This window comes from Mobula hypostoma, chromosome 1 (genome assembly GCF_963921235.1).
Source record: "Mobula hypostoma chromosome 1, sMobHyp1.1, whole genome shotgun sequence".
In the NCBI taxonomy this organism is placed as follows: Eukaryota; Metazoa; Chordata; class Chondrichthyes; order Myliobatiformes; family Myliobatidae; genus Mobula; species Mobula hypostoma.
In genome coordinates, this window is record NC_086097.1 from 67,812,793 (window position 1) to 67,829,520 (window position 16,728).

At 36.6% G+C, this 16,728-nt stretch overlaps 1 protein-coding gene across 4 annotated transcripts in view; it reads right to left on the reverse strand.

The window, feature by feature from the left end:
* LOC134347808 (neuronal PAS domain-containing protein 3) overlaps nt 1–16,728 on the reverse strand; it is a 1,099,666-nt gene that overhangs the window by 197,925 nt on the left and 885,013 nt on the right. For all 4 annotated transcript variants that reach the window (XM_063050259.1, XM_063050267.1, XM_063050274.1 and 1 more), the window contains one exon: nt 3,419–3,593. In XM_063050259.1, coding sequence (XP_062906329.1) covers nt 3,419–3,593 — 175 coding nt within the window. The remainder of the gene's footprint in view (nt 1–3,418; nt 3,594–16,728) is intronic.

Below are 16,728 nucleotides of genomic sequence, written 5' to 3' on the forward strand. Positions count from 1 at the left end.
CCAATTTATATTAAAAGATTACATTTAGATTAGACTCCTTGATTATATTTTATATTTATGCTTTCAATTTTATATTTTAATCACATCTTTTATTTGTAATTATTTTAAAATAATTTTGAGTTTTAAATTATTTATTGCCATGTAAAGTGCTTTTAAATGTCTCTGAACATCAGATACAGTTAAAACATAGTGACACACATCTTTGACAGTAGTGAGCTGTCAAAGCCATCAGGTTGCCCTGGGGACCTGTTCTCCACCTGCTGCCCGGTCACCACTCATGGCCTGATCCGCCTTATAGAAGAGCTACGGAATGGCAACCTTCAGCTCAGCAGATCTCACGGGGCTGCAAAAGGTTGGTACAGACATGGGGGCTGGACAACTGACAAATGCGAGCAGTGTACTGATTTGAGAATGATCTGGCCCAATGCAACAAATCATATTTCAGGCATTTTATGTTGCCACATTTCAAACCAATATCTTAAAAATTAGAATTTACTATTAAGGAAACTTTTAGATCAAAGGCCTTGAGATTGCATTCTGGTATTCCTACATTTTATACACTTAATTTTTTTACAAAAGATGAACAATTATTGGACAAAGTGTGTTAATCATATAATGTCATGTCATATATTAAAGACCTGTTTAGGTTTAATATAATTTTAAAGTCAAACTCATCTGCTTAACACCTTTTACCCATTGGTTGGAGGTCTTGCAACAATGATACAGAACAATGATATCTAAATTGGATATTTGCTTAAGAATATCCCTATACCAAAATATAAAACAGACCCTTTAGTCCATGATATTTGTTCTGACCATGATGCTAAATTAAACTACACCTTTCTGCTTGTATACATCCCTTATCCTTCCATTCAGCACATGTCTTAATACCTCTTAAACACCACTATTGTGGCTGCTTCCACCTCTACTACCCATCGTGACCTATTCCAGGCACATATAATCTCGATGTAAAACATCTACCTCATGTATCACCTTTGAACTTTCTTCCTCTCACTTTAAAGCTATGTCCCCTAGTATCTGACATTTCTATCCTGGAAAAAAGAACAACTACCTACCTTTCTATGCCTCTCAAAATTTTATAAATCTCCCTCAGGTTTCCTCTCAGACTCTGACACTCAAGAGAAAATCAGTCCAAGTTTATCCAACTTCTCCTTGTACTAATAACTCTTTAATCCAGGGAACATACTGGTGACCCTATTCTGTAACCTTTCTAAAGTCTTCACACCCTTCCTGTAATGGTGTTGCCAAAAATGCATACAATCCTCATGATGTGGCCTCACCAAAAGTTTTATCCAGCTGCAAGATAACTTCCCGACTCTTATACTTAATTCCTCAAACTGAATTCCAAAGAATCCTTAAAAGAAAAACTTGCTAATTTGAAAGTGTCCATGATTGTTGATTCTGGTGGGTGGTCTTCAATTTATGCACTCCGAAGTATTTAATCAACTGCAATCACCCATGAATAATCAGCTACAAGACAAACTGGTCAGATTTAAGAATTCATCCACACCTCTGCTGACTAGTGAACAATAAATAATACAGAAAAATCACAACTCCAATTTCAAATTGTGAAATTAAATATTAATTATACGTGGAACTGAATTAAATAGTTTCAAGGAAATGTGCACAAAATAATAAACTTAATTTATGCCATATGCTTGTTAAAATAATGCCTGTTGAAGCAATTACCAACGCCTGTATACTCCACCTTTGAATTTAAGGTAGGTAAGTAAACTGAAAGCTGACATAGATGTATCCAGTCTCTTAATACACTAGTCTATTTCAATTTCCATGGTATAGCACACATGAAGGTTTAATGTTTCTGATCAATTTTCACCTATGAATATTGAAAAACACATCAGGATAAATATATCATATTACAACTAAGCAGGTTTTTATTCCTGAGCCACAGCAATTTCAAGAGTAGGCAAGCTTTAAAACTCGGCAGCTTTAGTATTTACCCCTGTTTTTTTTGTTGTCACAGTTAATTTATTAATTTGTTAAAATGATGCCATTAGGCTGGAATATATTATGAAATGACTTCAAAAATTTTTTTGGTGGAAGAAATTTCTGGAGATGAATATGAGCAGCTGGGAATCAAACTTGTGAAGAGCTGTTCCAATGGCCTTTTATTTTGAGGACAAACTTAATTGACATATTCAGAGTACAGGTTTTAATAAACATCCTTAGGTTAATTAGTTTGGTATCTTAACAATGGAATCATTGACTTACACAATTCATGGGAGAGAAATGATTTATATATCTCCAGACAGACTGATGGACACACACCCACATGCACACAAGCACAAGTATCCTTGACAACATATAGGTAAAGAATATCTAATAAATTCCTCCCAATGTAGAATACACTTTAAGTGGTGAGACTGACATCCCTGAGTGGGTTTGTGTTAGCAGTGCAGAACAAGAAAATGAATGCTGTATTAAATTTTCCATGCCTTCTTCAGTACAATAATGATTTCCCAAGTAAGCAAACAGATCTTAGACTCTTAATCAGACCTCTCATTAAATTCTCCACCTCCTCCTCCTGAGAAAATTCCCATTTTAAACTGCTCCTGCTTTTGTTCATAAACTCTGGCCCACAAGTATATGAAATATCTACTTTTAAAAAGTACGAAAAGGACAAAACCACAAATGTGGAACTTCAATTAATTTAAAGCCCCAATCAGTAAAGAATAAATCCTTAGCAGATCTAATTACCAGAACTCTCAGTAGACCTAAACAGACCAGCCAATCTTCCTGCTGTTTGAACAGCTTGATGAACTAAGGGACTGATGGATATCAAATCATTTTGTTTAATTTATAAATGGATTTTGCCTTAATACTTAAATTATCATCAGTACAACACCATCAAAATGGGAACATCCTGAATGCAAAGTCTATAAGGAGTCTGGAATGAATCCCAATGAGCAATGTTGCTTCAGTTCATTCCCCCCAGATTCATCTAATTAAACAGTAAGGGGCAAACCCGTATAAAATTACTGCACACTCAATGGTGTATCCCTAGCTGCTGTGTCGTGAGATTGCATTCAACAATAAAACAAAAAGTACAATTGTCAACAAATAACAAATAGTCACGAATAACAAATAGCCTTCTGTACAAAAAAAAACAAAATACTGCAAATGACATTGGAAGTCCCTAAATTTGTAAAATATTAACTTTAATGCTCTCAATTTAGATTAATTTATTTGACATGTTTTTAGTTAAATTAACACATGTTGACCAATCACACACTGAATATTTCATCAGCAATATTATATGGAATCTTAACTATCACTGAATCCATTTTTCCCCCCTAGTCTTCACATCGGTAAATAGAGCTCAATCATTTCAAAGGTCTTGCCCTCAACCTTGCCCTTTTCTCCTTGAAATTCCCACCTGGCTCAGGGGTCTCAGACTGTGAGGACGAAGATGCTGAGCTGGCTCCATCCTCTGCGGTACCCTGTGAGAGAATGCCTCGCCCTGGGGGAAGTTTCATGCCCAGTTGCTCTGCCATCTCCACATGGTCTCCAGGGTGGACATAATCAAACACACTGCTGCCTGTCAGTTCCACCTGAGGGGGTAGAAGTTAAAGTCTAATGTCAGCATTCACTTTTCAATCAAATCCACAGTACTTTGAAAATAATGACGATTTGTCGTTACTTTCGAGTTACTGAAACTATGATAATATATATTTTGCTGTCTCTTCTTTAACACATGACTTTTGTAATCACATTCAGTTGTATTTTTGGTACTTAGATTTATTAATTTTATTAATCCAATAACCAGCAATAAAATTCAAAAGGATTGATTAATGAAAAAGTTAATTTTGGTTATCATAATTTCTTGTAAACAAATTGCAAAATTATTTTCCATTTTTAAAGTCCTACAAACACAAACCTTATTAGTATACAGTGTTTTATAAAAAATAACTTAAAAGATTTATATTTAGTTATTAGCAGGATAATTCATTAATACAAACTAATGGTGAGATACTGATTTGAGAGTAGTGCACTGGTAACTTAGATAAGTTACTGCCAGGTTCTAGCTGAAAGGGTGTGAGTAAACTTGTAAGTTACAACAGCCTGATAATATCCACAGTAAACATTAATACATTTATTTAGCCTTCATTTTAATCCAAGTATTGTATCTAATCAATTGACTACTCTAACATAGTTTGTGTGTTGTAAACTTCTGGTCTGATGCAGCCCAGTATAAATTCAACTGCATTTTACTATTCTTATTTCTTAAGATAGTTTTAGGAAATAATAATCACATCTTCTCTACGGAAATACCCCATGAGATCAATGTCTGACATTTTTAAAATTTTTATCAGCTTTACCCCATTATGTCAAAGGCAAGTTCTAAGGATTACTGTCAGCCATAAAATATTTCTTGCAGAAACTATTGAATTGATATGGCAGAAAAACCACATCATAGTCTGATGCATTTATTATCACAACATATTTTTATCAACTGTTAATAATTATAAATTTATAGCTGTCTTAAAATAATAATTGCTGCATTGAATACACATAAATTACAGAGTGATTTATTTTGTCCTTTAGAAGTTTAAAATGCCCTATCTTAGCATCATTGTAGTAGCAATCAAAGTTCTGGAATGTGGTGAATTTCTTATACATTTCTTTACTGTGGTTCTGAAAAGCACTTGGATATCTTTGGGCACTGGTAGACCTCTAATGCTTGCCCAATGTGACTATTTACATACTTGCAATTGTATAATAATGAAAAGGGAAAGGAAATCAGTATTGGTCCTGAAGTTCAGAAACAAATTATTAAGATACTGTGTTATCAAATATCAATACCATTGCTCCTAAAAACTGAACCAATGGAAAAAAAAGCAAACAGTAAAGCCATCACAATTATTGTTACTATGTGCTTTGTACAACATTCTTCAATAAGCACCTGAGCTCTTGTTTCACTCTGATTAGTTTTTACTAGAAAATTGCCGAGTGAGGCAGCTTCTTTATTTCATTCTTCCCACAGATCTTTTTATAACCAAGGCAGAAAGAAATTTATAAGCTGGTGTGCAATTTTCAAATTTAAAATATTATTTTAAAAATTCTGTAATTACCTGCACAAAATGTAGATTTAACCAGCTCCTTGTTTGATATTTATATTAGAAATATATTGCATATTTATATAATGAAATAGAGGTAAAGCAAATTTATGAATTTTTGAATGCTTGGATTTGGAAATACGTTGGAATTCTGAGATGAATTTACAATCAGTGGTTGTGAAACCAAGTTGGCAGCAAATCAAAGTGCAAGTGATTAAAAAGTAATAGTTTGCATGATGTTTTAATTTTCAGAAAAATAAATATCCATCTTTTTGTCACAACCAACAATGCAACTCAGTAAGAAATAGCCATAAACTGCATGGCAAAGCGAGATATACTTTTGTTTTCAATTTTAAATGATCACAGCTAAGTAAGCAAATGATCTGAACTTAATATTCAATGTAGTTCTTCAATTTTGGTTTTAGGTATAATAGTTCTTATATAACAATATGTAAAAGGTTGTTACATGACAGTAGGTATAACAATATGTTTTGGTTGCTAAAGGCTTTTACATGCAGGCAGCCGTCATGTTACGGTGGAGGTACGGGTGTGGTTGCGTTCCTAGAAAACTGTTCATAGAAACATAGAAACATAGAAAATAGGTGCAGGAGTAGGCCATTCGGCCCTTCGAGCCTGCACCGCCATTTATTATGATCATGGCTGATCATCCAACTCAGAACCCAGCCTTCCCTCCATACCCCCTGACCCCTGTAGCCACAAGGGCCATATCTAACTCCCTCTTAAACATAGCCAATGAACTGGCCTCAACAGTTTGCTGTGGCAGAGAATTCCACAGATTCACCACTCTCTGTGTGAAGAAGTTTTTCCTAATCTCGGTCCTAAAAGGCTTCCCCTCTATCCTCAAACTGTGACCCCTCGTTCTGGACCTCCCCAACATCGGAAACAATCTTCCCGCATCTAGCCTGCCCAATCCCTTTAGGATCTTATACGTTTCAATCAGATCCCCCCTCAATCTTCTAAATTCCAACAAGTACAAGCCCAGTTCATCCAGTCTTTCTTCATATGAAAGACCTGCCATCCCAGGAATCAATCTGGTGAACCTTCTTTGTACTCCCTCTATGGCAAAGATGTCTTTCCTCAGATTAGGGGACCAAAACTGCACACAATACTCCAGGTGTGGTCTCACCAAGGCCTTGTACAACTGCAGTAGTACCTCCCTGCTCCTGTACTCGAATCCTCTCGCTATAAATGCCAGCATACCGTTCGCCTTTTTCACCGCCTGCTGTACCTGCATGCCCACTTTCAATGACTGGTGTATAATGACACCCAGGTCTCGTTGCACCTCCCCTTTTCCTAATCGGCCACCATTCAGATAATAATCTGTTTTCCCATTTTTGCCACCAAAGTGTATAACTTCACATTTATCCACATTAAATTGCATCTGCCATGAGTTTGCCCACTCACCTAACCTATCCAAGTCACCCTGCATCCTCTTAGCATCCTCCTCACTGCTAACACTGCCACCCAGCTTCGTGTCATCCGCAAACTTGGAGATGCTGCATTTAATTCCCTCATCCAAGTCATTAATATATACTATGATTTTCCAGGAAGTGAATCAATGTTACCTATACACGCATCAAGATATACGAGATGAAAAAAAAAAGATAATTTATTTTTTTTTCACATGAATTCTGTGAAAGTGAGTTTCATTCCATATTTCAACTTTTTGGGTAATGATTGATAAATTTTCTAAGTGCTAACTTCCATTACTCAAATGGTCATAACATAGAGGGTCAATACTACATTATTGCAATGCCAGAAGTAAAGATTAAATATTGGAATACTAAAAACGGCATGAGTGATTTTATATATAAACTGAAAGCAGATGCTTTCAACTTCCCTGTTGTGATACCTGTTTGCTAGTTGTACACTAGAGTATTAGCCTTCATCATACATCACCTTTTGACTAATATTGGGTGGCCTGGTCCCCAGCATTGGCAATGTTACAGTGTAATCTGTGAATTTGATAGAATTCCACCAACACAATTACCCTTTGTAATCCCTTTCTGTTCTTCTCCTCCATTCTGTTAAGAAAACACATTTCCTTTGTTGTAATATCCTTGTTTATTTTGAATACTGTTGGAAACTTGTCATTTGGGACTCAAATGTGTAAACCCGGCAACCAGTCAATGTATTAAACAAGGCATTTGGACATTGTATATATTTTGGTGTATTTGTTTCCTGAGCACTGGTTCTAACTTATAAATTCTTGTGTAGCCCTTGAAAACGCTACCCAGTCGATAGTTATCAATCCACAAAACAGACCAGTATAAAGAGATAAGAGTATAAATGGATTTAGAAATATTAAAGCTGACAAAGCCTTATTGCATTGATTCCATGGATTATAAACTCTGCCTCTTTAGCAATTTTTCTTTTACTTATTCATTTTAGAAGCACTGGACAATGCTGGCAAGGGTACTATTCATCTCTGTTTGCTCTTTGAAGGTGGCAATGAGCTACCTTCTTGATTTGTTGCTGTCTTTCTGGTGAAAGGTGGAAAAGTCGAAACTGCAAGAGTGGCAATATGTATGGGCAAGTAAGGATGGTGTGCAGTCTGCGGATGGTGGTGATGCTAGGTTGTTGCTCTTTCTCTCAGAGGTAGAGGCTGCAAATTTGAGAGATGCTTCTGGAGTAGTCTAGGCAAGTACACTGACTGCTGTGCATTGATAGTAATGTACACCATTGATGGACTAGATACCGTGCTATTCCACGCCCTCACTTCGGGAAGTCTGATCACCTAGCTGCATTCTATTCCCTGGGTATAGGCAGAGACTGAAGACTGCAGCACCAGTAGTGAGGACCAGGAAGGGATGGACAAGGGAGACACAGGAGTGCCTACAGGGCTGCTTTGAACTGGCGGACTGAAGTATTCAGGGATTCATCTTCAAATCTGGATGAGTATGCTGCAGTTGTTACCGACTTCATTAAAACCTATGTGGATGGGTGAATGCCTACAAAGACTTACTGTACATTCCCAAACCAAAAGCCGTGAATGAACCAGGAGGTACATTGTCTGCTGAAGGCTAGATCTGTGGCATTCAAGTCTGGCAACCCAGGCCTGTACCGGAAAACCAGGTATGATTTGGGGAGGACTATTTCAAAGGTGAAGAGACAACTTTGAATGAGATTGGAGGCAACATCAGATGCAAGGCAACTCCGGCAGGGTTTGAAAGACATTTCTTCCTACAAAGCGAAAACCAATAGCATGAATGGCAGCAATGTTTCACTACCAGATGAATTCAACACCTTCTATGCTTGCTTTGAAAGGGAGAGCACAACCACAGCTGTGAAGATCCCTGCTGCACCTGATGACCCTGTGATCTCCGTCTCAGAGGCCGATGTTAGACTTCTTTAATGAGAGTGAACCCTCACAAGGCGGAAGGTCCCGATGGAGTACCTGGTAAGGCTCTGAAAACCTGTGCCAACCAACTAGCGGGAGTATTCAAGGACATTTTCAACCTCTCACTGCTATGGGCAGAAGTTCCCACTTGCTTCAAAAAGGCAACAATTATACCAGTTAGTTATAAAGAACGCAAGAAGAATAATGTGAGCTGCCTTAATGACTATCGCCCGGTAGCACTCACATCTACAGTGATGAAATGCTTTGGGAGGATGGTCATGACTAGACTGAACTCCTGCCACAGCAAGGACCTGGACCCATTGCAATTTGCCTACCACCACAATAGGTCAACGGCGGATGCAATCTCAATGGCTCTCCACATGGCTTTAGACCACCTGGACAACACAAACACCTATGTCAGGATGCTGTTCATTGACTATAGCTCACCATTTAGTACCATCATTCCCACAATCCTGATTGAGAAATTGCAGAACCTGAGCCTCTGTACCTCCCTCTGCAATTGGATCCTCAACTTTCTAACCGGAAGATCACAATCTGTGTGGATTGGTGATAACATATCCTCCTCACTGACGATCAATACTGGTGCACCTCAGGGGTGTGTGCTTAGCCCAGTGCTCTGGCTCTCTATATACAAATGACTGTATGGCTAGGCATAGCTCAATTACCATCTATAAATTTGGTAATGATACAACCATTGTTGGTAGGATCTCAGTTGGTGATGATAGGGCGTACAGGAGTGAGATATGCCAACTAGTGGAGTGAAGTCACAGCAACAACCTGGCACTCAACGTCAGTAAGACGAAAGAGCTGATTGTGGACTTCAGGAAGGGTAAGACGAAGAAACACATACCAATCCTCACAAAGGGGTCAGAAGTGGATAGAGTGAGCAGTTTCAAGTTTTCGGCTGTCAAGATCTCTGAGGATCTAACCTGGTCCCAACATATCGATGTAGTTATAAAGAAGGCAAGACAGCGGCAATACTTCATGAGGAGTTTGAAGAGATTTGGCATGTCAACAAATACACTCAGACTTCTATAGATGTACTATGGAGAGCATTCTGACAGTCTGCATCACTGTCTGGTATGGAGGGGCTACTGCACAGGACTGAAAGAAGCTGCAGAAGGTTGTAAATTTAGTCAGCTCCATCTTGGGTACCAGCCTACAAAGTACCCAGGACATCTTTAAGGGCGGTGTCTCAGAAAGGCAGCGTCTATTATTAAAGACCTCCAGCACTCAGGGCATGCCCTTTTCTCACTGTTACCATCAGGTAGGAGGTACAGAAGCCTGAAGGCACACACTCAGCGATTCAGGAACAGCTTCTTCCCCTCTGCCACCCGATTCCTAAATGGACATTGAACACTTGAATACTACCTCACTTTTTTAAGTGAGGTAGTATCCAAGTGTTTTAAACCTATTCAATATACGTATACTGTACTGTGATCAATTTACTTATTTATTTATTATTATCATTATTTTATTTCATTGATCATTTTTTCTATATTATGTATTGCATTGAACCGCTGCTGCTAAGTTAACAAATTTCACATCAGATGTCGGTGATAATAAACCTGATTCTGATCCTGATTTCCCCTCTCTCCACTCAATCTAATGGCATTATGTTTATTTTGTCATGCAAGTTATGTATAATTTATGTTACATTCACTGTATATCTACTTAAGTTTGTCATGTTTGTAATATACTGTGCTGCTGCAGAGAAGTAATTTTTGTGTCATTTATACCCTGTGTATATATGTCTAAGACAATAAACTTAAACATGAATGTTCAGAGTATTGAATGGGAGGCCTCTTCGTCCTGAATATTGAGCTTCTTCAGTGTTTCTAATGTGCAACCAACCAAGCAACTGGATGTCATTCCATTAAGTTCGTTATTTGTGATGTAGAAATGCTTTGGGATGTCAGGGGGTGAATCCCTTTCTGCAGGATATTCTCTTCTTAAAGTCACAATACTTAAATGGCTGGCAATGGATGTTGGTGTAGCGAAGTCAGCAAAGGTAATACTAGGGTAGGTGATTAGATTCTCCTTTGGATATAGTCATTGTTTTGTTTATTTGGAGATACAGTGTGGAATAAGCTCTTCCAGCCCTTCAAGCTGCTCCTACCTCTACCCACCGATTTAACCCTAGACTAATCACAGGTTAATTAAAATGATCAATTAATCCACCACGTGGCAGATCTTTGGACTGCAGGAGGAATCCAGAGAACCCAATGGAAACCTATGCACTTGTGGAGAGGGTATACAAATTTGTTGGAATTGAACTCCAAACACCAATGTCCCCGACCTGTAATAGCTTCACGTGAATCACTACACTACCTTGAAGCATCTTTGTGTATGAAAGTTCCAAGTTCAAAGTAAATGTATTATCAAAGTACATGTATCTCACCATATACAGCCCTGAGATTCATTTTCTTGCAGGCATTCACAGTAAATACACAGAAACACACACAATAGAATCAATGAAAAACCACACACAACAAGACAGACAAATAACCAATGTGCAAATGTTACCTGCCACTTACAAAGAAGGTTACATGCCTGAATGTTGTCTAGGTCTTCCTGCACAGTGAAGCTGCTACTGGAATTGATCATGGAAAATTGATAGCAAATGATTCAGCTTCTAAACACATGGAGGAAAGTCATGAATGGTTGAGATTAGGATACTGCCTCTCAGAAATTCATGGAGTGATGTCCCGGGATTGGGAAGATTTACCCCCAGTAACCACAGTTATTTTCCTTTGCGCAAGGTGTGATTCTGACTACTGTTTTCCTCTCAGTGCCCATTGACTTCAGTTTTACCAAAGCTGAATCAATGTCATGCTTACTCAAATGCTGCCTTGCAGGTCAACATATAGGACAACAAAATCAGGTGAATTGCTGTTCAGATAAGGAGGGGCTTCATATATATAATTATTTGAAAGGCATACTAATCATCAGGATTGTATAAATATTCAAAATATGCCATTGCTCACCATATTACATTATTACTAGTATAACAAAAATTCAATGAAGGGAATTTAATCTTCTAGGGACAAACATAATATTTCCATTATATACTCAAATGTGTGCCACACCATTAGCCCTGTAGAAGATATTTACAATCTTCAGCTCTGCAGTTATAGAATATAAATAATTGCTACAACCTAATTTAAAACTGCCATATTGTTTCAGTCATAAAAACATGAAACATATGCATGTACTAAATGCAAAATTATTAAGATATTTTTATTTTTTAAATCATTTAGGGATTCTCAATTCTTTTCAATGTTTCCTCTGCTCTGCAAATTTTGTTGGATTCAGTATAATCTGCCAGCGAAGAACCATATATTCCAGCAGTTAACTAAAAGCAAAGAGAACTATCATCTACTCAAAACTGTGATAAGGTTTAGATTTAATATTGTCCGGCAAGACACTACACTGTTTGGTAAAAATCTCCTTGTTTCTTTGATTGATTTCAGTACCCAATAAAATGAATAATTCTAAATAATCTAAGAACAAAGACGGATATATTTGTTAATTCTTTGTTCTGAAGAAATTATCTGTTTTCCTGAATATATTTAATATTAATTTGCTGTAATCTAAAAGCCAAAATATTTTAAAAAACACAACTCGTTTTGGGAAATTAAGCTAATGTTCAAGTACTTCTTCAACCTTAAATTAGAATCTTGTATTCTTCTTTCAATTTGTTGTTTTCAATTTAGTTTCAGATAGGAGAACTTTATCATTCAAAAGCATTTTACTTTAAATAGATTCACATGTACATTAATAATGCTTGGATAAAATTAATTGACAAACTTTAAGAAACATGTAAAAAGTCTACCTGGAGGGAGGAAAAGGAATTTTCAGATGGAATGAATTACAGGTACCATCAGTAGGATAAACAATTAATAGTAAAATACTGGAGAACATATTTAAAGGAGATAACTGGGATGATCTAAGTCATTGGAGTTTTGATTTACATTTAGCTCTACTAAAATGATGCATTTGTCCACTATGCACATTTATAAATTCTACATCCAGACTCAGTCAAAGAAAAAGGAAATATAAAAGGATTTACTAGATAGAAACATCTAGTAAAGATGGGCATTCAAATTTGAAAAGTGGAGACCGATCACAGCAAGGATATTAAAAAGCATAAACACTTTCTATGGAACAGTATTTCACATTAAACTATAACAATGGGAGAAGAAGACACAAGTTCAAGTTAGTAAAAAAAAACAAGTGTAGGATTACTGTTATTAATTTAAATGATGATATATTTATAACTCTAAGGAGATTAGTGAATACAAAAACCTAGAATTAGTTCACATGATGAAGGGATCAGTGAAAATTGTAATTTTACTGGATATGTTTATTAATGAGGAACAAATGAGTTTTATTACCTATATTTACTTATGATATGAGATTAGAGCAGTTGAAATGATGTTTTGTTGTAAAAACATCTTGAGTGATATAGTTTAAAAGGAGGAAATCCTCAATTCACCATTACCTTTCCATCATCCTCTACACAGTTATTTGTCAACCTGTAAGAGCTACAGTGTTTTACATTTCATGGTACAAATATTAGAAAATGTTGATACACTATTTGCAAATGATTCAGCTTACATTTATCAATACTTTGTAATAATTTTATTGATTCTTAAACATGAACAAACTCTGAATTACTTTAAAAATGTAAATAATGAACATCATTCTTTCTATAAATAAAGACTAATGTGATTGCGAAAAGGGGATAATGTCGAAAATGCCAAGAACCATCTTTTTGAAATCAAAATGCTCATAAATGCAAAAAGAACATAAAAACTATCAGAACAGGAAAGAAGATTATTGACAACCACCTTGGCATGCATGGTGTTATTTGAAATATATAATCCAATGCAATCTTTCAAAATTGAGCTCTGTTGCACACATACGTGGCTGCTTGCTCTTTCCATTGTTCAATCAATTTAAACCACGTAGTGATTTCCTATGTACTGCAAAAGACAGAACACTGCAATATTCATTGCTGAACATCAGCAAGAGGTTTACACAATTTTAATTCTGGACGTTTGAAATGAGACAGGGATTATTCTCTGTCATTGCTCACGAATACTCAGCTATCTGGTTAGAACTTTGCATTGGAAATGAGTTTCATCAATCTGACTAGGGCAGGGTTAAAGCCCTTAGCAACATGCTTATTTTGTAGAAGGTCACTCAATAATAACTTCCTTTGCCCTCAAAGCTTATTAAGACTGACTGGCATATATTAATAAAAACACCTGATTTTCAGACCATAAAAGTCAGACACAGACTTATTTTAATTTTAATATTAGGAAAGAAACCCTTAATTAGCAGGGTTTCAAAATGTCAGCTTCTTCTATTAGCTGTTCTGGTCCATCAAAGGCATAATCCGGACTGTCAAATTTCATCACATGATAGACAGATTTCTGCCTATCTTTTTTTATATATTGATCACACTGACTGAAGCCATGAGATTCCATAATCATATGCCCGAACATCTCCACACCAACAATGTCTTTTTTAACCAGAGAAATACTGAAATTTGATATTGTTGTTCTGAGAGACCAATACCATGTGCACTGTACCAATCAGGTGGTTTCAAGTGGAAACAAGAGCTCAGTTCTGAAATTCCGAGCCAAGCTGGATGCAGTTGTTACTGAAGATCATTATTTAAACCCAATGACATGTCTAATGTTGCTATTTCTTTCATTTTTACTTTTCAACACAAATTTACAGTAGGGCAATTTTGACGAGCACACTTTGCATCAGACTTTACTTGCTCATTTACAGTTAATAGATTCTCCTACTCCTCTTCAGCTTCAAATATTCCAATCTGCTGTCTCATTTACAGCAGCAACTGTGCAATAAACCAGGTTGTTGATGCATTTGATCTTAGCTTACAGAAGCATTTAACTGTGTTACACACCATGATAAATCTGATAACAGGATGTATGGATCATACAATACACAATATATTATTTGAGCATATGCTGAATTACAGATTATGGCAATTTCCATTAAGGATTCAATTTATGATGCATTTTTTTACATTTAGAAATGTCTAATTTTCAGTTCTTGTGAGTGCTTTTTTAAAGACCTGTGAGAAAATCCTTTTGACTTGGACTCAGAAATGGTCTTAAAGAAGTAGATAGACTGCCACAAAATATATGCAGGTCAGGTTTAATCTTGATGTGCAGTGCCCACTTTGTAAAGAACAGAGAAAACCTAAAACACCCAGATATTAGATATAAAAGACAACTACAGAATTCAAAATATTTATGCCACAAAATTGGAACATTTTGAGCAACAAGGAGGGATTATGCTTACGATCATTTACTTCGATTTTTGAAGTTTTTTCAGAACAATGATATTCTTGTATTTTGTTTGAACATAAACAGTTGAGATTGTAGATCAGAGAGCTGTGATGTTTCTCACACTACAGAAATAAACTCATTTACAAAAGAAAAGACATGTCACTTGCAGTGACTGGCTGGATCACAGGCTGGGAGGGAAACACCAAAGCCCTTAAACGGAAAGTCCTACAAAACGTAGTGGATACAGCCCAGTCTATCACCATTAAGCACACCTACATGGAGTGTTGTCATAGGAAAGCAGCATCCATCATCAGGGACCTCCACCACCCTGGTCCTACTCTTTTCTCACTGCTGCCATCAGAAAGAAGGTACAGGAGCCTCATGACTCACCAACAGGTTCAGGAACTGTTATTGCCCCTTAACCATCAGGATCTTGAACCAAAGAGGGTAACTTCACATGCCTCAACACTGAACAGTTCTCACAACCTATGGATTCACTTTCAAGGACTCTTCCTCTCACGTTCTCGATATTTATGACTTGTATAGTATTATTATTTTTTTTTCTTTTTGTATTTGCAGTTTGTCTTCTGCACACTGGATGTCTGCCCTGGTAGTGCAGCCTTTCATTGATTCTGTTATGGTTATAGCAAGAAACTGAATCTCAGGATTGTTTATGGTGACATAGATGCACTTTGATAATAAATTTACTTTGAATTTTGAACGTGTCCTTGATGGTGAATGAGCTGGTGACAGTGATGCATTAGGCATTTTTGACTTCCTGTTGTAGAGGCTTCCCGTCTGCCATATTGCAGTTCCTATACCAAGCAGCGATGCAACTTGTTAGGATGCTCTCTACTGCACTTCTGTAGAATGACATGTGTATGGGTATGCGAAGTCCAGCTCTCTTCAGTTTCCTCAGAATTTTAACATGTTGATGAACTTTCTTGACTGTGTAGGATGTGTTCTGGGACCATGAGAGGTCCCAGACCTCTCATGACTGCCAAATCTCAGTATTTTTGCTCTCCGCAAAAATAATTGCAGTAGTTGATTTTCTGGGTTTTATAAAGACAAACTGAGTTTAATTTAAGTTTAGATGAAGAAACGTAAATGGTTTGCTTGAGAAAGGGAATATATAAATGTCAGTATGCATTAAGTACACTCCGAGTACAAATAACCTTCAAATTCAAGAATAAGTAGTGATCTGATTACACCATGGCTTTACTTTGAAAATGATGCTTGGAGTTGCTTGAGTTTAAGATAATAGTTTGCATTTAGATTGCAGTATACACGGGTCAACTTAATTTTGAATCAGGATCTAAGAAAATAAGACCTATGAATGTTAAGTGATGTTGGAATCATTTTAAATTAATAATAAGCTGGTGTTGTAAAAGGGCTGATGTTACTTTGCAGCACACCACCATAAAAGTACTGTGGTTCCACAGATGAATTAGCCTGTTGTAAACCTGCAATATTATCAGTGATGTTAGAATTAGAACAGAAGAATGATGAATTTTAATAGAATAAAATGATTTAAGAAAATACCTAGCAAATAATTTTGACCAAAGAACAAAAGCACAGCCAAATAGATGCAGTGTTAATAAGGTTTTGGACTTAGTTGATGATTATTATAATTTGAACATGCTGAGTGGAGATAACTAGAAAACAGTAGATTGAGTACTTAAGAGCAAATTTGTGGAGTCATAAATATGGGCTCCTGACATACCATTCAGTCAAAGCAATGAATGCTCTGACTAGTGTTCTACATGATGGCTCAGGGACAGAGGAGATGTACAGCATTTGGGATTGATTCACTGGAGATATTGGTAGTGCATGATTAGGGTAAAAGAGGATATCCTACCTTGGAGGTTTAAAAGGTGGGAAGAAATAAAGGACGCTAACTTGTGCTTATCTGCCCCTC